Raw genomic sequence first — 24277 nt, forward strand, 5'->3', positions numbered from 1 at the left:
CTGCAATTACTTTAATTGTAATAATCAAAAGTTCAGCTTCACTGGACTCTGCAAATGTTATCTTAATTTGTTTAACCGCTGAATGGTCTTTAAAACAAATGGGGCTTAAACCATCATCATATATTTCACAAACATTTGCATTAAATAATATTCCCCTCAGGCTAATATTGTGGGCAGCCGAAGGTAACTTCAATACTCTGGGCTACCTATAGCCCAGAACAATGTGTGGCTGAGGAACTGGTGCAGGGGGCAGGGATTTAGATTCTTAGATCACTGGGATCTGTTTTGGAGTAAGGGGGAACTGTACAAAAGGGACGGATTGCATCTTAACAGGTGGGGGCCAGCATTCTGGCAGCAGGTTTGCCACTGCTACACGGGTGGTTTTAAACTGAATAAGGGGGGTGGGGTGTCAAATGGGATAGTCGAGGATGGAGTTAAAGGGAAAGAGAGTAAAGGGATGGTTAATGACCCCAGAATTAACGGGAAATGCAGCTCACAAAGGGATAGGAGAGTATGGCCAAGTGTAATAGGGATGATGTTAAAGGTGAGATGCGTAAGGAATTAAAAGTATTGTATATGAATGCGCGAAGTATAAGAAGTAAAGTAGATGAGCTTGAGGCTCAGTTAGAGGTTGGTAGATATGACATTGTGGGGATTACAGAGACGTGGCTACAGGAGGATCGGGCCTGGGAACTTAATATTCAGGGTTATATATCCTATAGAAAGGACAGGCAGGTGGGCAGAGGAGGGGGGGTAGCTCTGCTGGTGAGCGATGGAATTCAGTCCCTTGCGAGGGAAGACAAAGGGACTGACGAGGTAGAGTCACTTTGGATTGAGTTGAGGAATTGCAAAGGCAAGAAGACACTAATTGGTGTTATTTACAGACCCCCAATTAATAGCCTGGATGTAGGGTGTAAGTTGCAGCAGGAGTTAAAACTGGCATGTAACAAAGGTAATGCCACTGTGGTGATGGGGTATTTCAATATGCAGGTAGACTGGGAAAATCAGGTTGGTTCAGGACCCCAAGAAAGAGAGTTTGTAGAATGCCTCCGAGATGGATTCTTAGAGCAGCTTGTAATGGAGCCGACCAGAGAAAAGGCAATTCTGGATTTAGTGTTGTCCAATGAACCAGATTTCATAAAGAGAACTCGAGGTAAAGGAACTGCTTGGAGGTAGTGATCATGATATGATTAGTTTTGATCTGCAATTTGAGAAGGAGAACGTTAAATCGGAAGTGGCAGTGATGCAGTTGAACAAAGGGGACTATGAAGGCATGAGGGGGGAGCTGGTCAAAGTAGATTGGAAAGGGATCCTAGCAGGAATAACAGTGGAACAGCAATGGCAGGAATTTCTGGGCATAATCCAGGAGACGCAGGATCATTTCATTCCAAAAAGGAAGAAAGATTTTAAGGGGAGTAGGAGGCAACCGTGACTGACAAGAGAAGCTAGGGATAGAATAAAACTAAAAGAAAAGATGTATAAGACAGCAAAGAGTAGCCGGAAGCCAGAGGATTGGAAAACTTTCATAGGACAACAGAAGGGCTGAAAAGATGAAGTACGAGGGAAGCTGGCCAGGAATATAAAGGACAGTAAAAGCTTCTTTAGATATGTTAAGGGAAAAAGAGAAGCAAAGTCAAATGTGGGTCCCTTGAAGGCAGACACGGGTGAAATTATTATGGGCAACAAGGAAATGGCAGAAGAGTTGAATAGGTACTTCGGATCTGTCTTCACTAAGGAAGACACAAACAATTTTGCAGATGTACTGGAGGACAGAGGATCTAAGGGGGTAGAGGAACTGAAATAAATTTTCATTAGGCGAGAAATAGTATTGGGTAGGCTAATGGGACTGAAGGATGATACATCCCCTAGGTCTGATGGTCTGCATCCCAGGGTCCTCAGGGAGGTGGCTCTAGAAATAGTGGACGCATTGGTGATCATTTTCCAATGTTCAATAGATTCAGGATCAGTTCCTGTGGATTGGAGGATAGCTAATGTTATCCCACTTTTCAAGCGAGCGAGAGAGAAAACGGGGAATTACAGACCAGTTAGCCTGACTTCGGTGGTGGGAAAGATGCTGGAGTCAATTATTAAAGAGATAATAATGGGGCATTTGGATAGCAGTAAAAGGATTAGTCCAAGTCAACATGGATTTATGAAAGGGAAATCATGCTTGACTAATCATCTGGAATTTTTTGAGGATGTGACAATTAAAATGGATGAAGGGGTGCCAGTGGATGTAGTGTATCTAGACTTTCAGAAAGCCTTTGATAAGGTCCCGCACGGGAGACTGGTGACTAAAATTAGAGCACATGGTATTGGGGGTAGGGTGTTGACATGGATAGAAAATTGGTTGGCAGACTGGAAGCAAAGAGTAGGAGTGAACGGGTCCTTTTCAGAATGGCAGGCAGTGGCGAGTGGAGTGCCGCAAGGCTCGGTGTTGGGGCCGCAACTGTTTACCATGTATATTAATGATTTGGAAGAGGGAATTAGGAGCAACACTAGCAAGTTTGCGGATTACACAAAGCTGGGTGGCAGTGTGAACTGTGAAGAGGATGTTAGGAGGTTGCAGGGTGACTTGAACAGGTTGAGTGAGTGGGTAGATGCGTGGCAGATGCAGTATAATATAGATAAATGTGAGGTTATCCACTTTGGCGGCAAAACAAGGGGGCAGATTATTATATCAATGGGGTTAGGTTAGGTAAGGGGGAGGTACAGCGAGACCTGGGTGTCCCTGAAAATTGGCGTGCAGGTACAGCAGGAAGTGAAGAAAGCTAATGGAATGTTGGCCTTCATAACAAGAGGATTTCAGTATAGGAGTAAAGAGGTTCTTCTGCAGTTGTATAGGGCTCTGGTGAGACCACATCTGGAGTATTGTGTACAGTTTTGATCTAATTTGAGGAAGGACATCCTTGTGGTTGAGGCAGTGCAGCGTAGGTTCACGAGATTGATCCCTGGGATGGCGGGACTGTCATATGAGGAAAGATTGAAAAGACTAGGCTTGTATTCACTGGAGTTTAGAAGGATGAGGGGGTATCTTATAGAAACATATAAAATTATAAAAGGACTGGACAAACTAGATGCAGGAAAAATGTTCCCAATGTTGGGCGAGTCCAGAACCAAGGGCCAGAGTCTTAAGGGCCTGTCCCACGAGCATGCGACTCCATGCGGCAAGCGCGACCTAAAGGGCCGGTCCCACCAGGATGCGCCTGCATGCGCGACCTAACGTGGTCGCTTGAGCCGTACGGCCTCGCGGGGCCGGTCCCACTTCGATCGCCGGAGCCGTATGGAGTTGTGCGGAGCTGATCCCGACATCGCGCGGGGCTCCAAAAAACTGACCGTGTTCAAAAATTCTGCGCGGCAACTGCCTGCCGGCCCGCAGCCGCCTCGACGCCGTACGTCACGCGCGACTTCATGTCACTCACTCGACCTCCGCGCGGCCCCCGCTTCTTGCCGCATGCAGCATGCTGGTTGGACCGGCCCTTTAGGTCGCGCTTGCCACATGGAGTCGCATGCTCGTGGGCAGGCCCTTTAGAATAAAGGGGAGGTCATTTAAGACTGAGGTGAGAAAAAACTTTTTCACCCAAAGAGTTGTGAATTTATGGCATTCCCTGCCACAGAGGGCAGTGGAGGCCAAACCACTGGATGTATTTAAGAGAGTTAGAGGGATCTTTAGGGGCTAGTGGAGTCAAGGGATATGGGGAGAAGGCAGGCACGGGTTATTGTTAGGGGACGATCAGCCATGATCACAATGAATGGCGGTACTGGCTCGAAGGGCCGAATGGCCTCCTCCTGCACCTATTTTCTATGTTTCTATACCTCCTCAGAATCAAACAATTGCCTAGAATTTCAAATATATTCTAAAAAGGTGCAGGATAAACACATGGAAACAGTAAAACCATCTTGGTGTTGTTCCACATCATTAAAGCCTCACTCACATAAAAATATTTACACACTGAATAAATATTACCTGGCTCTCCACTCGCAAGGCCAGGCTTGGTAGATCAGTTGAAAGCACAATTGGATGAATTGAGGAATTTCTTCTCAGCAAATTGTCATAGTTCAATCTCCACCAGTCATAATTTAACAGATTTTATGTTTGTGTTGTGGATTTGACATACAAACCTAAGACATACAAACAATCAAATTGTTTGCCACACGGAATCCCAATGCTTCATGTCACCCTGTAGATCAGGAAGAACCAAGTGTTTCTTGATGATGACTAATCACTTTATTTCCTAATTCTAAATATAAACAAATAGTCTATAATCTCCCAACCCAATTTTCACACTGTGCAATTTGGAGCTTTTCCAGAAAGTTCACCCCATCCAACCTTAAATCAGATGCTCAGTCTTTGCAATGTACAACAGCGGTGTCCAATTTAAACAAAGCAAATTCTCAAAAACTGAAATGTGACAGTCGTAGAGTCACAGCATGGAAACGGGCCCTTCGGCTCAACTTGTCCATGCCATCCAAGATGCCCCATTTGCCTGCATTTGGCCCATATCCATTTAAATATTTCCCATCCATGTACCTGTCCAAATGTCTTTTAAATGTTATTACACGTGTGTTAAGTATCTCCTCTGGTAGCTCTTTCCATATACCCACCACCCTGAGCAAAAAAGATACCCCTCAGGATCCTATTAAATATTTCTCCTCACACCTTAAACCCATGTCCTCTGGTTCTTGATTCCCCTACTCTGGGTAAAGGAATGTGCATTCACCCTATCAATTTCCTTCATGATTTTATACATCTCTATTAGATCAGCACTTAGCCTCATTCATTCCAAGGAATAAAGTCCTAGCTAGCCCAATCTCTCCCGAAAGCTCAAGGCCTCAAGTCCTGGCTTCATTCTCACAAATCTTCTCTGCATTCTTTTTAACTTAATGACATCATCCTATAGTAGGGGTGACAAAAACTGAACACCTCACCAACGTCTTTTACAACTGCAACATGACGTGCCAACTTCTTTAGACAATATCAAGACTGACGAAGTTAGTACCAGAAGTCTACTTTACCATTGTATCTACTCGTGACAAATAGACAATAGGTGCAGGAGTAGGCCATTCGGTCCTTCAAACCAGCACCGCCATTCAATGTGATCATGGCTATCCACAATCAGTACTCCGTTCCTGCCTACTCCCCATAATCCCCTGACTCCGCTATCTTTAAGAACCCTATCCAGCTCTCTCTTGAAAGTATCCAGAGAACCGGCCTCCTGTGAAGCAGAGAATTCCACAGACTCACAACTGTGTGAAAAAGTTTTCACATCTCCGATCTAAATGCCTTACCCCTTAATCTTAAACTGTAGTCCGTGGTTCTGGACTCCCCCAACATCGGGAACATGTATCCTGCCTCTAGCGTGTACAAACCCTTAATAATCTTATATGCTGCAATAAGATATCCTCTCATCCTTCTAAATTCCTGAGTATACAAGCCCAGCCGCTCCATTCTCTCAGCAATGACAGTCCCGCCATCCCGGCAATTAACCTTGTGAACCTGAAGGCGGTGGCTCAAATATCACACTCATCCCCGGCCTATTGACAATCCCGATCCTGAATGAAGCCCACACAGAAGGGGCGCTGCCGTGTCGGCGGCTTTGCGCAGAATACAGTAAGCAAAGATACTAGAGGAGCTCCTCTAGTATCTTTGGCGGTAAGCCAGAGCTCGGCATTTGGCGGCTCTGCCTTGTGGCCGCCAGCACGGGCTTCCTTGCGTGCTTGCGTCACCGCGCCTGGGCACCGCGGCCTTGGGCCCAGAGAAGGAGTCCGGCCTCACGCAGGGCGATGGGCAGCAGGATTGAATGCGTCTTTTTCCCCCCACAGTGTTTCACCTGACCTTTGGTCCAAAAATGACCTTCCAGGAACCGGAAATGAAGCAAGTCTGCAGGCCGGATGATTATGGAAAAGAAAACGCCTGTGGACCGGTTGATTTCGGGTTACGGGCCGCAGGTTGCCAACCCGATTTAGTTAATAATCTGCCTTCTTGATTTTGCTACCTAAGTGGATAACCTCACATTCATCCACCTTAAACTGCATCTGCCATGCATCTGCCCACTCACCCAACCTGTCCAAGTCACCCTGCATTCTCATAGCATCCTCCCAAGTTCACACTACTACCCAGCTTTGTGTCATCTGCAAATTAGCTTTTAAGACCTTCATCTAAATCATTAATATATTGTAAATAGCTGCGGCCCAAGAACCGAGCCTTGCGGTACCCCACTAGTCACTGCCTGCCATTCTGAAAGGGACCCGTTAATCTTTGTTTCCTGTCAGCCAACCAATTTTCTATCCATGTCAGCACTCTATCCCCAATACCATGTGCCCTAATTTTGCCCACTAATCTCCTATGTGGGACCTTACGAATGCTTTCTGAAAGTCCAGGTACACTACATCCATTGGCTCACCCTTGTCCATTTTCCTAGTTACATCCTCAAAAAATTCCAAGATTAGTCAAGCAAGGAACTGCTTTCAAGGAAGTGTGTACCTTCACTCCTAGATCTCTCTGCTCTACAACATACCCCAGAGCCCAGCCACTCAGTGTGAAAATGTGACACCTCATTAAATCTGCATTATACTCCATTAACCATTATTCAGCCTACTTGCCCAGCTGATCCCATTTTTGAGAAGCATATTCACTGTCTATAATACATTCCACTTTAGTGTCATCTGCAAACTTACTAATCATATCTTGGCCAAGCACCGATCCTTCTGACACACCACTAGAAACCGGCCTCCAATCTGAAAAACAACATTCCACCACCACTCTCTGCTTCCTTCAATGGGGCTAATTCTCTCCCTAGATGCCATGGAACCAAACCTTCCAGAACAGCCTACCATATAGATCCTTAAAAGGCCTTGCTGAAATAAATATAAACAACATCAACGACTTGCTCTATTTAGTTACTCTTTTAAAAAAAATCTAATTTACGAGACATAATGTCCCATGTACAAAACCATGTTGACCATAATCAGGTTCTATCTAATGCATATAAATCTTATCCAGTAACTTATCTACCACATATGTTAGCCTCACTGACCTATAGTTCCAAGGATTTTCCATGCAACTCGTTTTAAATAGGGGCACATTAGGTGATTCATACATCTCAGTCAGGGCTCCTACAGTCACTTCTCTAGCTCCCCAGTGACCTCAGATATATCCGATCAGGCCCAGAAGATTTATCTGCCTTTGTACACCAGAGGACGTCCAACACCTCCTAGACCATATTACAGACTGTCCTCAAGACATTTCCCGTGTGTCCCAAATTCCCTAATCTTCATGCTTTTCTGCACAGCAAAAACATAAGAGATACTCATTGAAAATCTTTCTCATGGCCTGTGGTTCCTCACAGATTGCCGGTTTGATTTTGGAGGTGTCCTATTCTAGGTGAGCCTACCAGGATTGGGCCCGGCTGCCAGCATAGCGAGGCAAGTGAATAGGACACTGGCGAGCGAGCAGGGCAGTCGGCGAGCGAATGGGGCATCGACGTGCCCTCGCCAGTGTGAGTGCTGCCGGTTAGCCGAGCCCGACGTGCCGTCGAGAACAAAGAAGCCCCCGGCATATGGGGGAGGGGGGGGGAGGAAGAAATGAAGGTAAAAGGACTATATTGAATACTTTTGTAACTTTGTTGGCGCCCTTCCAAATTTCCTAAGAGTAGGTAAAGCTTTGCCCTCTTCATTGTAGGGCATATTGCATTTTCTATGTATTTACCTATAACCAAACAGTTCATAGTCGACTACTTTTTAATGCAGATTTGAAAGAGCACAAGATCATTTTGGGAATGATACGCTTTAAATGTCAACCCATCTAATACGTTTCAAATGCCATCTTCGCACCCAGGACCCCCCCACCCCCATCATGTTGTATAGTACCAATATTCTCTTTATAACTGGATCCATCACTTTCTCATTGGTGGATCTCAATCAATGCAGATCGGTAACAGCATGTCATCATTACTGATCATCAACAGTATGATTAGTATAACATTTATACCTCACGCTACCTCGGCTAGGCCAGCAGCGTAATCGGGGACAAGTCGCACCCTGGCCACTCCCTCTTCTCTCCTCTCCCATCAGGCAAAAGGTACAGAAGTGTGAAAACGCACACATCCAGATTCAGCAACAGTTTCTTCCCAGCTGTTATCAGGCAACTGAATCATCCTACCACAACAAGAGCGCAGTGCTGAACTACTATCTCCCTCTTTGGTGACCTTCGGACTATCCTTGATTGGACTTTGCTGGCTTTACCTCGCACTAAACGTAATTCCCTTATCATGTATCTACACTGTAAATCAGGGGTCGGCAACCTACGGCCGCCAGACCAAATGCGGCCCGTAGCCCTAAATCATCCGGCCTGCAGGTGTATTTCTTTCCCCCCGTAATCGTCCGGCCCCGCAGACTTCCGTCATCTCCGGTACCTCTCGGGCCCGAGACTGCGGCGCCCAGGCGCGGTGACGCAAGGAGGCCTGCGCTGGCGGCTGCAATGGTGGAGCCGCCGGGCACTGGCTGTACCGCATCCTGCGCAAAGCCGCCGGCACGGCCGCGTACCTTCTGTGTCTGGGCTTCACTGTCGGGATCAGGGTTGTCAATAGGCCGGGGACAAGTGAGTGTGGACAGAGCCAAGGCAACGGTCCATAGGTTCGCCTTGTTCGTAAGCGCCCGTAACAGGGGGCTAGTGCTCTGGATGGCGTCCTCGAAGGGGCGGGATCTATGTGAACACGTGATTTATTGCCTGCCATCCAGGGCGGGAACCATGTGTAAACGTGATAGATGTGGCCCGCCATCCGCTCTCAGACATGCAGAACCTGGTTGCCGACCCCTGTTGTAAATAGATCGATTGTAATCATGTATAGTCTTTCTGCTGACTGGTTAGCACGCAACAAAAGCTTTTCACTGTACCTCGATACACGTGTCAATAAACAAAACTGAAATTGAAATTAAGCACTCGAGGTGGCGTGCTTAGCCCCCTGATGTTCTCTTTATACCTATGAATGTGTGGCTGAGCATCTACATTGCCATCTACATTGTCCGAGGCACCGGTGATGCATCAGCGTACAGGAGTGTAATAGAACACCAGGTCAGGTGGTGATGAAACAACCACCTTTCACTCAGTCAACTAAACTGAGGAACTAATCATTGACCTAAGAAATGGGAAGTTGGAAGACCATGTGTTAATTTTTGTTAGAGGGTCCACAGTGGAGAGTTAGATTCATAGAGTCTTCGTGGAAACAGGCCTTTCGGCCCAACTTGCCCACACCTGCCAAGATGTTCCAGCTACACTAGTCCCACCTGCCCATGTTTGGCTCCAAACCTGCCCTATCCATGTACCTATCTAAGGGTTTCTTAAACATTGGGATAGTTCCTACATCAACCAACTCCTCTGGCAGCTCATTCCATACACCCACCACCCTTTGTGAGAAAAAAGTACCCCTCAGATCCCTATTAAATCTTTTCCCACTCACCTTAAACCTATGTTCTCTGGTCTTCAATTCACCTATTCTGGACAAACAACAGTGCATCTACCCCATCTCTATAAGATCACCCCTCATCCTCCTGCGCTCCAAGGAATTGAGTCCCAGCTTACTCAACCTCTCCTGATAGCTCTGACCCTCTTGTCCTGGCAACATCCTCATAAATCTTCTCTGCACCCTTTCCAGCTTGACAACATCTTTCCTATAAACAGTTAGACAGGTTCATGGAGGGATATGGACCAAACGTAGGCAGGTGAGACTGGTGTAGCTGGGACAAGTTGGCCGTTGTGGACATCTTGGGCCGAAGGACCTCTATCACTCTATAACACGGTGCCCAGCAATCAACACAATACTCTAAATACGGCCTCACCAATGTCTTATACAACTGCAACACGACCTCCCAACTCCTATACTCAATACTCTGACTGATGAAGGCCAATGTGCCAAAAGCCTTTTTGACCACTCAATCTACCTGCGACTCCACCTTCAAGGAACCATACACCTGCACTCTGAGATCCCTTTGCTCTACAACACTCCCCAGAGTCCGACCATTCACTGTGTAGGCCCTGCCCATGTTAGACTTCCCAAAATGTAACACCTCACATTTCTCTGTAATAAATTCCATCAACTATTCCTCAACCCACTTGGCCAATCGTTAGCAGTTTCAGATTCTTGGATTTTAACATCTTGGATGAACTGCCCTGTGCCTAGCACATAGATATAATCACTAAGATGACGAACAAGTGTCCCTTTAACGTCTTAGTGCCTCCAAGAAGTTTCCAAAGATTTGTCATGTCACCAACTACGGTTGATGTGGCAGAAAGAAGAAATCAAAACGCCAGTTGGGAAGAAGTAAAATTATGGACTATTTTGGTATTCTAATATGATCCTGAAGTACGTAAAAGATTTTGGTCCTCGGTAATGTTAATGAGTTGACTTTTATTGAAGTAACACAAACTTTAACACTATGAAATGTAACTCCCACATAATTTTCTGGCACACATTTCCTTGCTTTCAAACTTACTTTAATTTGCTATTGAAAGTATAAAATCATGCAGCTTCTTGCAATTAAGTCTGTTTATTTGTTAATAAATCTTCAAACTCCTAGGAAAATTATTTGTCAGTATTATCACAACACCCAAATATACTTACAGTGCAAAAGGCGGAAATCAATGTAAGGATGAGAGTCCCTTCTTTCTGGTTGAAATCCTGCCCGGCTCCTCACTCGTACATCCCCTGCAAAAAGATGTTGAAATATTTTGTATAATTAAGACATTTCATGGGTTCATTGATGCAGACAGAATCATACCAAGCATGAGGCATAACCTAAAAAGCAAAAGATAACTAAACCAACGAATGGTTTCAAATAATTAAATAAGAGTACACCAAGTGCAATTCATTTGGAGAATCTGATATTAATGCATTTTTTAGTTGACCAGGTTGTATTGTCATGCTGAATATTCTGACATTTTTGGTCAGACATTTTCTATGGTTGAAGGATTTTTAAATGTTGTTTCTCAGGACTAATTCTCTACATTAAGGTCCTTACCAATCTCAAGCTAAAGCACCCATGCAGCTAGATGGAACATTAATCATTTCTTACCAGCTGACCCCAAACCCCCAAGTCGCGCTTTTAAGCCAATTATCTTCAGCAGCACAAATCCACCCTCCTGGCATATTTGATCATGCCACAGTTATGTTGATTATCTCCTCTCCACAATGCTTTTCTTAGCACACAATAAACATTCTTCTCCTGCTATTCGCCTGCACTCTTTACTCACTATGGATGTATTTCTCACACATATGCACATCATGTCACTAATTTAATAATGAACTGATTATAAGCATTTTTAAAAATCAAGAGATTTATGATTTTTCACAAGTATCCTTGTGAATGTTTAGTGTGCTTTTAGTGCAACAACTACAGACTTCTTGGAAAAGCATAATTTTTTTAATTTATTCTTATTTTCATGGTTCTTCCAACAATGTTACTTTTTGAAGTTTTAAGGAAGGGGAGAGGATATGGTTAGTGACAATAAGAGGGCACTACAGTTGCCAAAATGGTACCACAGAAATTTAAGTAGAAAGCAGCATTAGTGATTAAGAATAAAGAATAGAAAGTTAAACAATTATAGTGGAGGGCAGTCCACATTTGCAAAGCCCATGAGGAGAATTTTGCAAACATAAACTGAAGTCATGAGAGCAAAACAATGCAAGTCAGGGAAGTAGTGGCCGGGGGGGGGGGGGGGGGGGGAGGGGATTTATTGAAGTAACACAGCAACAGACTGATAGCAATCATTAAATCCGAAACTGATCTTGTGCAAAGAGCAAATTAGCCAATCTAATAGAATTATAGCCACTTAAAGGATGTTACCTCACCACATAAATTACCTGTCCCCTCCTGCCTGAAATGAGAAGAGACAGACAAATTAGAAGTTGCTGTAGCAGAAAATGGAGCTCGAGGTGGAGGGAAAAGAACCAACACCAACATCAAAAGATAACAGAAGCAAACCAGACTAATCAGAATGAATGCTATGGACATTCCAGAGCAAGACTGAGAATGAGAGCAAGCAAGAGATAACTTTAAATAGATATTTACTTTCTGCTCATTTGGGTCACTTCACAATAATAAGTGTTGGTTTACTCACCTAACATACGAATGTACAGAGCAGTCTGGTCTGAGCTTTCATACGATATTGCCCCCCGTCTCTGAAAAATATAAATTGGACAGAGGTTTTGATATAGTATTCAACTCCAAGAACCTTTCCACCATTTGTAATGCACTATTAAAAATAAACTGTTCTTTATGTTTAGGATTACACAAGGGAAAGAATAATCTCTGCTTAATCTGATGTTCCTAAAAATCAGTTTCTTGGGGGAATAATAATGCTCTAGACTTCCACCATCTAGAATATTTCCACCATCTAGACCTCAATTTCTTCCTTGGGTTCCATCTCCTGAATGGAACATAATATCCCTGATAGACACAAAATGCTGGAGTCGGGACAGGCAGCATCTCTGGAGAGAAGGAATGGGTGACGTTTTGGAAGGGTCTCAGATTCAGATTCAGATTCAACTTTAATTGTCATTGTCAGTGTACAGTACAGAGACAACGAAATGCAGTTAGCACCTCCCTGGAAGAGCGACATAGAATATGATTTCAATAAATAAATCTATTTACATGCATACAGTCATAGTGTTTTTCCTGTGGGAGGAGTGACGAGGGGGGGGTGATTGGTAATCACCGAGGTACGTTGTTGAGTAGTGTGACAGCCGCAGGGAAGAAGCTGTTCCTGGACCTGCTGGTCCAGCAATGGAGAGACCTGTAGTGCCTCCCGGATGGGGGGAGGGTAAACAGTCCATGGTTGGGGTGAGAGCAGTCCTTGGCGATGCTAAGCGCCCTTCGCAGACAACGCTTGCTTTGGACAGACTCAATGGAGGGAAGCGAGGAACCGGTGATGCGTTGGGCAATATTCACCACCCTCTGCAGTGTTTTCCGGTCGGAGACAGAGCAGTTGCCATACCATACTGTGATGCAGTTGGTAATGATGCTCTCGGTGGTGCAGCGGTAGAAGTTCACCAGAATCTGAGGAGACAGATGGACCTTCTTCAGTCTCCTCAGAAAGAAGAGACGCTGGTGAGCCTTCTTGACCAGAGTTGAGGTATTGTGGGTCCAAGAGAGGTCTTCGGAGATGTTGACCCCCAGGAACCTGAAGCTGGAAACATGTTCCACCTCCGTCCCGTTAATGTGGATGGGAGTGTGCGTGCCGCCCCTAGACTTCCTGAAGTCTACAATGAGCTCCTTGGTCTTCTTGGAGTTAAGGGCCAGGTTGTTGTCAGCGCACCATGCTGCTAGGAGCTGGACCTCCTCCCTATAGGCCGACTCATCGTTGTTGCTGATGAGGCCAATCACCGTTGTATCATCTGCATACTTGATGATGGTGTTAGTACCATGTACAGGTGTGCAGTCGTAGGTGAAGAGGGAGTAGAGGAGGGGGCTCAGCACACAGCCCTGTGGAACGTCGGTGTTCAGGGTGAGGGTTGAAGAGGTGTGCTTGTCTAGCCTAACAGACTGGGGTCTGTTGGTTAGGAAGTCCAGTATCCAGTTGCAGAGGGAGGGGTCGATGCCCAGGTTACCGAGTTTGGTGATCAGTTTAGAGGGTATAATGGTGTTGAATGCTGAGCTGTAATCGATGAACAGCATTCTTACATAAGTGTCTCTGTTGTCGAGGTGGGAGAGGGCGGAGTGAAGTGCCGTTGAGATGGCATCCTCCGTACTCCTGTTATTGCGGTAGGCAAACTGATAGGGATCCAATGTTGGATTTTATGTTGGATCCAATAGGCAGCCTTTGAGGTGTGCCAGGACCAACCTCTCGAAGCACTTGGTGATGATGGGAGTAAGTGTCCAGTTGCAGTTGGAGTTGGTCTTCTTGGAGTTAAGGGCCAGGTTGTTGTCCCCGACCTCTACCTCCGCTACCTTTACCCAGCCACTGACACTCTCCTCCGCTTAGCGGAGTTGGTCCTCACCCTCAATAACTTTACATTTGACTCCTCCCATTTCCTCCAAACACAAGGCGTAGCTATGGGCACACGCATGGGCCCCAGCTACGCCTGCCTCTTTGTCGGGTACGTTGAACAATTCTTGTTCGATGCGTACCAGGGCCCCATCCCCGACCTCTACCTCCGCTACATTGACGACTGCTTTGGTGCCACCTCCTGCACCCACACACAACTGACTGACTTCATCCACTTCACCACCAACTTCCATCCGGCACTCCAATACACCTGGACGATTTCCGACACTTCCCTACCATTCCTTGACCTCACCATCTCCATCGCAGGGGACAGACTCCTGACCGACATACATTACAAACCCACTGACTCACATGGCTATCTGGACTACACGTCTTCCCACCCTGCCCCCTGTAAAGACTCCATCCCCTACTCCCAATTCCTCCGCCTACGCCGCATCTGTTCCCAGGATGAGACATTTCATACCAGGGCATCGGAAATGTCCTCGTTCTTCAGGGAACGGGGATTCCCCTCCGCCACCATAGATGAGGCTCACACCAGGGTCTCATCCATACCCCGTAACACTGCTCTCTCTCCCCATCCCCGCACACGCAACAAGGGCAGAGTCCCTCTGGTCCTCACCTTTCACCCCACCAGCCGGCAAATACAACACATAATCCTCCGCCATTTCCGCCACCTCCAACGTGACCCCACCACTCGCCACATCTTCCCATCTCCCCCCATGTCTGCCTTCCGCAAAGACCGCTCCCTCCGCAACTCCCTCGTCAATTCTTCTCTTCCCTCCCGCACCACCCCCTCCCCGGGCACTTTCCGTTGCAACCGCAAGAAATGCAACACCTGTCCCTTCACCTCCCCCCTCGACTCCATTCAAGGTCCCAAGCAGTCGTTCCAGGTGCGACAAAGGTTCACCTGTATCTCCTCCAACCTCATCTACTGCATCCGCTGCTCTAGATGTCAGCTAATTTACATCGGTGAGACCAAGCGTAGGTTGGGTGACCGTTTCGCCGAACACCTCCGCTCAGTCCGCCTTAACCTACCTGACCTCCCGGTGGCTCAGCACTTCAACTCCCCCTCCCATTCCCAATCCGACCTCTCTGTCCTGGGTCTCCTCCATTGCCAGAGTGAGCAACAGCGGAAATTGGAGGAACAGCACCTCATATTCCGTCTGGGGTCCTTGCGCCCTTATGGCATCAACATTGAATTCCCCCAATTTGGCTAGCCTGTGCTGTCCCCTCCCCTTCCTTCACCCTCTAGCTGTCTCCTCCCACCCTCCCATCCGCCCGCCCTCGGGCTCCTCCTCCTCCCTTTTTCCTTCTTTCTTTCCCCACCCCCCATCAGTCTGAAGAAGGGTTTCGGCCCGAAACGTCGCCTATTTCCTTCGCTCCATAGATGCTGCTGCACCCGCTGAGTTCCTCCAGCAATTTTGTGTACCTGGGAGTAAGTGCAACTGGGCGGAAGTCGTTGAGGCTCGCCGCAGTGGAGTGTTTTGGCACCGGCACGATGGAGGTGGTTTTAAGGCACGTGGGGACAACTGCTTGGGCAAGTGACAGGTTGAAGATGTCAGTCCAGACGTCTGTCAGCTGCGCAGCACAGGCCCTGAGGACGCGCCCGGGGATGCCGTCATGGCCAGCAGCCTTACGTGCATTAGTCCTACTCAGTGCCACGTACACATCGTAGGGGGTGAGTGTGAGGGGCTGGTGATCAGCAGGGAGCACAGCCTTGATGGCTGTCTCTAGATTGTCCCTGTCGAAGCGGCCATAGAAGTAGTTAAGCTCCTCAAGGAAGGAGGCATCGTTGGATGTGGGGGCGGTGTTGGTGGGTTTATAGTCCGTGATGGTCTGGATGCCTTGCCACATGCGTCGGGGGTCGGAGTTGTTGTTGAAGTGCTCCTCAATCCTGAGTTTATGGCAGTGCTGGCCTTCTTGATGCCCCTCTTCAGGTTAGCCCTGGATGAACTGTAGGCTCGAGCATCGCCTGACCTGAAAGCGGTGTCCCGTGCTTTCAGCAGTAGCCTGACCTCGCTGTTCATCCATGGCTTCTGATTCGGGAATATGGTCACCCGTTTGAGGGAGGTGACACTATTGATGGTGGAGTTTATAAAGTCCAGAACAGAGGATGTGTAGGAATCAATGTCCGTGTAGGAGTCAAGGGTGGCCTGGGCTGCAAACGCCTTCCAGTCAGTGTTTCCAAAACACTGCTGAAGTGTGAAGTCCGCTTCCTCTGACCAGACTTTAAGTGTGGGGAGTACTTAGGGAGCAGGAACAATGAGAGGTGATCAGACTGACCAAGGTGGGGGAGGGGGACGGCTTTGTAAGCTTCAGCCATGTTAGTGTAGACTTTGTCCAGTGTCTTGTCTACTCTAGTGGCGAAGGAGACATGTTGGTGGAATTTAGGGAGTACAGTCTTCAGGTTGGAGTGATTGAAGTCACCCGCAACAATGAAGGCTGCCTCGGGGTTGTGAGTCTGTTGTTTGCTAATGGCAGTATGCAGTTCTTTCATTGCAAGCTTGGCATTAGCATCAGGAGGGATATAGGCTGCAGTCACAACAGTGGAGGTAAACTCTCTGGGCAGATAGTACGGAGGCAGATCTGGGCAGATAGACCCGAAACGTCACACATTCCTTCTCTCCAGAGATGCTGCCTGTCCCACTGAATTACTCCAGCATTTGGTGTCTATCTTCGATTTAAACCAGCATCTGCAGTTCTTTCCTACACATAATATTCCTGATGGTAACTGATGAAGGTTCTTGTATAAAGGGTCATCTACTCCCCTTTGCATTCCAACATTCTAAAATAAATAAATCCACATAATCTGCTCCTCGTGGAATACGCCTCCGTTAAATTTACAGCATGGTAACTGGCCCTTCGACCCAGAGTTCCTTTTGACCGTCGATCACCTGTTCACAGACAAACTCACCTGACAAATAGTGGACAAGAATGATTAAATCTTGGATGTAAACAACAAATTGGGCACAGTATTCAGCAGCAATATCAAGAGCCTTTATGTAACTGGTACCAATGTCCCAATCGAATCAAGCGCCCAGGAACAAAGACTACAGAACATGGTAAACACTGCGTGGGCCGTCGTAGGCACTGGCCTCCCCTCCATTGAAGGAATCTATAGGCGGAGCTGCCTCAAAAAAGGCAGCCGACAAAAACCCATGCCACTTTGGCCATGATGTCATTTCAATGCCAATGGGTCCAGGAAGTTACATGAGCCTGTAAACCAGGTTCAAGAACAGCTTCTTCCCAGCAACCATTATGCTCTTGATCACTACAGAACACCAACCTCTGCAACTATGACCTTCTTAGGACTGCAGCTTTAGTTGCACGACAGACTTTATTTTTGCACTATATGGTTACCTAGTATTACGATGATTCATTTATAGTATTTTGATTATTATATATTTATCTTGTTTGTTATTGTATTTGAAAGGACTCTTAAGCTGCAGCAAATAAGAATTTCATTGTTGCATTGTCGGTACATTAAGCACTCTGCTCTTGAAATGTATACCAATAAGTAAAAGAGCTCTAGACACTTTTGCAAATCTTTCTCCTAGCCTTGATGCTTGTGATACAAAAATCTATAAAAATCTCTGAGCAATTTGAACAAGCTGGCAACCCTGTACACAAAGGCATCTCTTCTTTAGGTATGTGTCCTCTCTAGAGAATGAACAGGTTCCAGCTTACTTGCCTCAGGAATTCCTTTGAAACAATTGGTCCATAGGAGGGTTCAGCAAAGGCAATAGTATGAATTTAAAACAAAAAACACAATTTCTATTGGCAACAAGGAAGACTGGCAAACACTGGAAAGGGAACAAGTCAACTAAACAAGTCAGTAATAGGGGAGCAACTGAGATTGATATACAAATTAATAAAGAATCCAGAAAGACACAAGTGATTTTAAAACAGAAATCAATTCCAAAAGGCCAAGTAACACTTAAGTAATCTGCTAACTGAAAGAATGGAGAAAGATAAAGCAGTAGTTTTTAATCGAGTTTTCAAATGAGTCTTCAATAAAAGGCACCTATGAAAGAATATGGCATGGAAGATAGGATTAAATAACAGAATCAATATAAATTGGCTGAATAACAAAATCAGGTAAAGGTAAAAGCAATGTACCATATGTATAGAGCAGGGATGCAGTTTACTATTAATATTAACAGTTTAGATTCAGAAAATAAACTCAATTATCAAAACATATAGATGACAGAGGGATGGTTTTTATAACATATAGACTAAAGCATAATGAAAGATTTGGTCATCCATCATGTGCAGATTACGCACATACGAGGCAAAATTATTTTAATGTGCTTTCCTGAGATTATGATAATGATAAGAAAATCAAAATTGTCAACATAAAATAAAGAAGAGAATATGGTAGAAGAGCAGAGTGATCAAGGCGTACAACATTATTGTTTAACAAATCATTTTAAATTACAAACACAGCATTAAAATTTCTAGAGGCACAAATTCAAAAGAAAAGTGGAGAGGACTGATAGAGAGAGGAACAAACGTTCAAGATCGAGGAAGCTAGAATCAATACATTATTTTGGAAAGATCACTTGTTCCAATGCTTTATATCCCATGTGATTCTTTAAATTGACTATAACCAAAACATTTTTTTCCCCCATTCCAATTCTGCTTTCTATTATTATGTCAAAGAATTTTACTATATTTTACTATATACACAGGTCAAAAGATATGGGCAGTAGGAAAATTAAAAATGTACCCCACCTTCAGAACACATCTGCTACAAATTCAAAAGATCATATTCTTTTTGAAATTAAACCTCCTTGAAGATCCATTTTACAAAGCTACCACAGGTGCACAACTCTTGCGAGACTGCAGATGTTGTAATCTTGAGTTAAAAAAAAGTGCTGAAGGAACATAGTGGGTCAGGCAGCATCATGAGGGGGAAATGGACAGCCATCTTCAGTGGAAAAGTTGCCACCCATGTTCCTAATAAATGTTTGACCTCTCACCCAAAAACCTATGTCCTCTTGTTCTCAATTCCTCTGCCCTGGAAAAAGAGTTAACTATCACCTAGACCAAGCATTCGCCCAACTATCTCCTTTGTGATTTTATACAACCAAATGCCATACTATAGGGGATTGAAGGCTTTGTGGCCAAGTTTGCAGATTATACAAAAATAGGTGGAAGGGCAGGTAGTGTAGAGAAAGCAGGGACTCTGCAAAAGACTTGGACAGGTTGGGAGAGTGGGCAGAGAAGTGGCTGATGGAATACAGTTTTGCAAAGTGGGGAATCATGCATTTTGGTAGTAGGATATAGGTGTAGACTATTTTTGAAAAGGGGAGAGATTCCAGAAATCGAATGTGCAAAGGGACTTGGGAGTGCTGGTTTGAGGATTCCCAAAAGGTTAATCTGCAAGTCCAATCGGTAGTAAAGAAAGCAAACTCAATGCTGGCATTTATTTCAAGAGGGCTTGTATACAAAAACAGGGATGCAATGCTGAGGCTCTATAAGGCGCTGCTAAGGCCGCATTTGGAATATTGTGAGCAATTTTGGGCAACGCATCTGAGTAAGGATGTGCTGGCTCCAGAGAGGGTCCATAGGAGGTTTACAAGAATGGTCCCAGGAATGAGTAGGTTAAACCATGATGAATGTTTGTCTGCACTGGGCCTATACTCACAGGAGTTTAGAAAAATAAGGGGGTCCTCATTGAAACATACAGAATAGGGAAAGGCTTGGATAGAGTGGATGTGGAGAGGATGTTTCCACAAGTGGGAGTGTCTAGGACCAGAGATCATAGCCTCAGAATTAAGGGCATTCTGGTAAGGAGAAGAAATGTCTTTAGTCAGAGGGTGGTGAATCTGTGGAATTCTTTCCCACAGAAGGCTGTGGAGGCCAAGTCAGTGGATATATTTAAGGCATAGATAGATAGATTCTTGATTAGTACAGATATCAGAGGTTATGGGGAGAAGGCAGGAAAACGGGGTTAGGAGGGAGATAGATCAGCCATGATTGAATGGCAGAGTAGACTTGATGAGCCGAAAGTCCTAATTCTACATGACCTTATGACTGAGGTCCGTGTGGACAATATCTGCCTGGGTTGGCGGACTTTTGTTAAAGGTAGACACTGGATAGGCAGTGTTTGTTTTTCCTGTAAGGAAGAGGCGTATGGGTGACCCGACAAAGGTATATACAATCATGAGGCATGAATAGGTGTAGACAGACTGACATACCATGCACCACAGGATATCTAACCTCTTGTAGTCACAATATATATATTTTTGAGTTTTTGATTGTTGATGATTTCCAGTGTTATTAGTGCCAAGGGTACCTCTTCAAATCATCTCTCGCTGGATGTGATCAATGTTTGGCACTATTGTGACATTAATGTTATCAGCCCATACCCAAATACTGGGTAGATCTTGTTGCTTGCGGGCATGGGCTGCTTCAAAAGAAGAGGCCACATTGGTATAGTAAAGCATTACAGCTTCTGGTATCCTAGCTTTTTGATCATTAGAAGCCCCCATATCATCAAGGAATTCATCGTCAAATAATTAAATATTTAACGAATTACTAACATTTTAGGGAAATAAATCGGCCATAACAGTCTGACCCATACACAATTTCACACCCACCCATCAATTCCCTTATTGTTTCAAAAGTGGGATGGGTTAAACTTCCTGCAACAACTCCTTGCAAGGTGTTCCCAGGTGCTGTCCTGGAGAGCTGGACATGTGTTTAAATCCAATTCCAGTAATGCAATCACTAACAAAAACGTATAAATCTGACTTACAGTAGCTACCCAAAGTTAACAGAACCCAGACGCAATAGCAGCCATACTGAGTGCTTTTGTGAACTCGGAGGAAAAGATATATCATGTTCCCAGACCTTTAATCTCCCTCTTAGCCCTCCGCCCTTAAACCCACTCCACCTCCCCCTACCATCCCTCCAATCTCTCATCCACCTCTGACTATCCAGGTTTCCCCAACTGCAGTGTCTTGCTACAGTTTTTTTCTTGCTGTTGGAGGGAAATTGAGTCAGATCAGAGAAAGAGATCCTACTGATTAATCTGACAGCCAACACGTTCTCATTCTTGACAAATTATCACCTTCCCGTAAATATTGAGGCTGATGCCATCAGATATAAGCACACAAAAAAAAAACTCTGGTAGAAAGGACTGATAGACTGATTAGATAATTTCCAACAAGACAGTTCAGGATCTTCAGTCTTTAGATAATTTCCAACAAGACAGTTCAGGATCTTCAGAATGAAATAAAAACAAATAATTCCATTTATTAGCACTGCCTATTATGAAAATGTGAAATTAAAACAGAAAATGCTGCAAATATTAAACAGATTCATGGAATGGTGTCACTAACAAATGATCTAAACCAGTCCTGCTGAAACACTACTGATTTGCATCGTTCATTCTGCTTCCAGCATAAAAGTTTCTTGTATTTTGGGGCTGTAAAAATATATAAATAAAAACCATAAATATTATATATTCAACTGAATACTTCATAGCTAAAGATATACTCTTCGAGTGGCTTTAACAGCAAGTAACTGGTGATCATACCCTTCTGCATTGCATATTTGCAAAACTCAAAACACAGATTAGTTTCACTACCTTTCACAGGCGTTTTGAATGGATTTCACATCAAACACTACTCATACCATTATAGAATTTTTTTGAATGCTAAAACCTTCAAATTTTTTAAATTGTGCTCAATACCTACAAGTTATTTGCAGGACCAGATAGATCCATGGATCGAGTTCATCCATTAATTACGATAGAGCAAGCAGGAATTGCAGATTTCTTTCCCCAGCATATCAAGCCGCCTTGTGAAATCCAGTTCAATACCCACTGTTATGGCTGCTAATAACAGTTTTATGCTCTATATACTTTTGACATATTTTGCCCAAGTTATCTGCGTTTCTAAACATCATTTTATTGTTTTGGCTCCCCATCATATTTTTTGAAACACAATTTCTGGAGAATTATCAGGTGTGCAAACTACTTTGCTTCCTGAGCACCAAGAACAATTTTAGCCATTCCTCCCACTGCTTCAGTTTAAGTGCAACCAAACCAGCACACATTTAGGAATTAAATCCAGCGGCTTCCCAGTCTATCTGGGTAAGCTACTCACCAGATGGACTATCAACTCTCCGGTGGGCATAAACGTGGTTCACCGACAAGACTACCACAAGTAAAAGGGAAAAAAAGAGACAGACAGTGAGAGAGAGTAAAACACCTCAGTATTTTGATAGAGGTTGCTGGACAAGTGAAGGTTTGCACCTGTTAACTGACAAAAAAATCAGTTAAGATATTGCAACATTTATTATCACAACTAGGTTGTACACGGTGATCCCAATTTGTAACAATCTTCGATTGAAAGGCATCTGGGCAAGAAGTTATTATTTTTACAACAGGATAATGCTTCTTGAAAATCTGTCATTACTCTGTCGGCAAATATTCTGTATATTAAAATGTATTTTCCTCCCCAAGAGAGCAAAAAAATTGTTCATCATTATTCATTATGACTGTCAATGTTCACTTTATCCTGGTGTATCCTTTTCTTCACAAAGCCAAAATTCCCGCTCGTTCCTTCTGCCCTAGCCCTGATCTTGAACTCGCCACAATTTTTCTACTATTTTATCTCCAAAATGCATGAACATACTATAATCTTCCAAATCTGTGTTCACCTTTTCCACAAAATAGTTTTATACTTCAGTGCTGTACGAGCAGAGACATCAGGCAAAATGCTAAACAAGGGTCCTGCCGGCATCTCCCATGCAGCACAAGGTACTACTTTGAAATGCAGGATTATGCAAATGCTTATCCTTCAATTAACTTACAATTATCTCATTTTATGATTTGTAGAATCTTTACATGTCATGTTTCCTAAATTACAACACCTCAAAAAAAAAACTTGCAGCTGTAAAACAATTAGGGGCCTTCACAGGAAAATTAAAACTTATTGCAGGTGAAAATCTTTCACTTGTTCATTCTATATTCTGCCCCAGAAACACCATTTATTCTAACTTTTTTTTTCTGTTGTAATTTTAAATTGACTACTCAAATCAAATTATAATCCAAGTTTTTCTGTATCTCAGCCTATCCACACCATTATTTATGGATCAATATTTTGCCGACTACTCCATCAAGCTTGCCTCTAGGATACATCATCTGCAGACATGGGGTCAACTTCAGTTCAAACTTCTGCTCAAACTTTCCACGGTGAAGATGCTTGTCACATTCAGACTTGAACTATCTCCAATTTTCTCTTGTTATGCACCAACATAACTTTTGAAAATGAAGGGAGTCAAATAGAGAAAGTTAGTAGACAGCCGTGAGGCAGGAGGCAGAGAAGGGAAGCACTCATACACAACATGTAGGGGAGAAAGAAGAAAAAGATAATAAACAGAGAATAAGAGGTGGTGGGTTTCTTAAATATGTATATTTTAATGCTAGGAGCATTGTAAGAAAGGTGGATGAGCTTAGTGCCTGGATTGACACCTAGAAGTATGATGTTGTGGCGATTAGTTGCATGGTTGCAGGATGGCTGTGATTGGAAACTAAATATTCCAGGATTTTGTTGCTTCCGGTGTGATAGAATTGGAGGCGCAAGAGGTGGAGGTGTTGCATTGCTTGTCAGGGAAGATATTACAGCAGTGCTTTGGCAGGATAGATTAGAGGGCTCATCTAGGGAGGCTATCTGGGTGGAACTGAGAAATGGGAAAGGTGTAGCAACACTTATAGGAGTGTATTATGGACCGCCTAATGGGGAGCGAGAATTGGAAGAGCAAATATGTAAGGAGATAGCCGTAGTAGTAGTAGTAGTAGTAGTAGTAGTAAGCACAAGGTAGTGATTGTGGGAGATTTCAATTTTCCACACAAAGACTGGGAAACACATTCTATAAAAGGGCTGGATGGTTTGGAGTTTGTAATATGTGTGCAGGATAGATTTTTGCAGCAATACATAGAGGTACCTACTAGAGAAGGGGCGGTGCTGGACCTCCTGTTAGGAAATTAGATGGGTCAGATGGTGGAGGTATGTGTCGGGGAGCACTTCGGGTCCAGTGATCACAATACCATTAGTTTCAATATAATCATGGAGAAGGTCAGAACTGGACCAAGGGTTGAGATTTTTGATTGGGGAAAGGCTAACTTTGAGATGCGAAAGGATTTAAAAGGAGTGAATTGGGACATTTTGTTTTATGGGAAAGATGGAGAAGAGAAATGGAGGACATTTAAAGGTGAAATTTTAAGAGTACAGAATCTTTATGTCCCTGTTCGGTTGAAAG

The 24277-nt window shown here is 44.4% G+C and overlaps 1 protein-coding gene and 1 long non-coding RNA gene across 6 annotated transcripts in view; one reads left to right on the forward strand and one right to left on the reverse strand.

Moving 5' to 3' along the window:
• pde7a (phosphodiesterase 7A) overlaps positions 1-24277 on the reverse strand; it is a 115388-nt gene that overhangs the window by 46030 nt on the left and 45081 nt on the right. For all 5 annotated transcript variants that reach the window (XM_033019806.1, XM_033019808.1, XM_033019807.1 and 2 more), the window contains 2 exons: positions 12116-12176; positions 10620-10703 (listed from right to left, as the gene is read on the reverse strand). In XM_033019806.1, coding sequence (XP_032875697.1) covers positions 10620-10703; positions 12116-12176 — 145 coding nt within the window. The remainder of the gene's footprint in view (positions 1-10619; positions 10704-12115; positions 12177-24277) is intronic.
• LOC116972314 lies at positions 10005-23572 on the forward strand. Its single transcript, XR_004411773.1, has 3 exons — positions 10005-10121; positions 13567-13572; positions 23562-23572. It is a non-coding gene; the product is annotated as an uncharacterized LOC116972314 (long non-coding RNA).

Source organism: Amblyraja radiata, chromosome 4 (assembly GCF_010909765.2).
Source record: "Amblyraja radiata isolate CabotCenter1 chromosome 4, sAmbRad1.1.pri, whole genome shotgun sequence".
Classification (NCBI taxonomy): Eukaryota; Metazoa; Chordata; class Chondrichthyes; order Rajiformes; family Rajidae; genus Amblyraja; species Amblyraja radiata.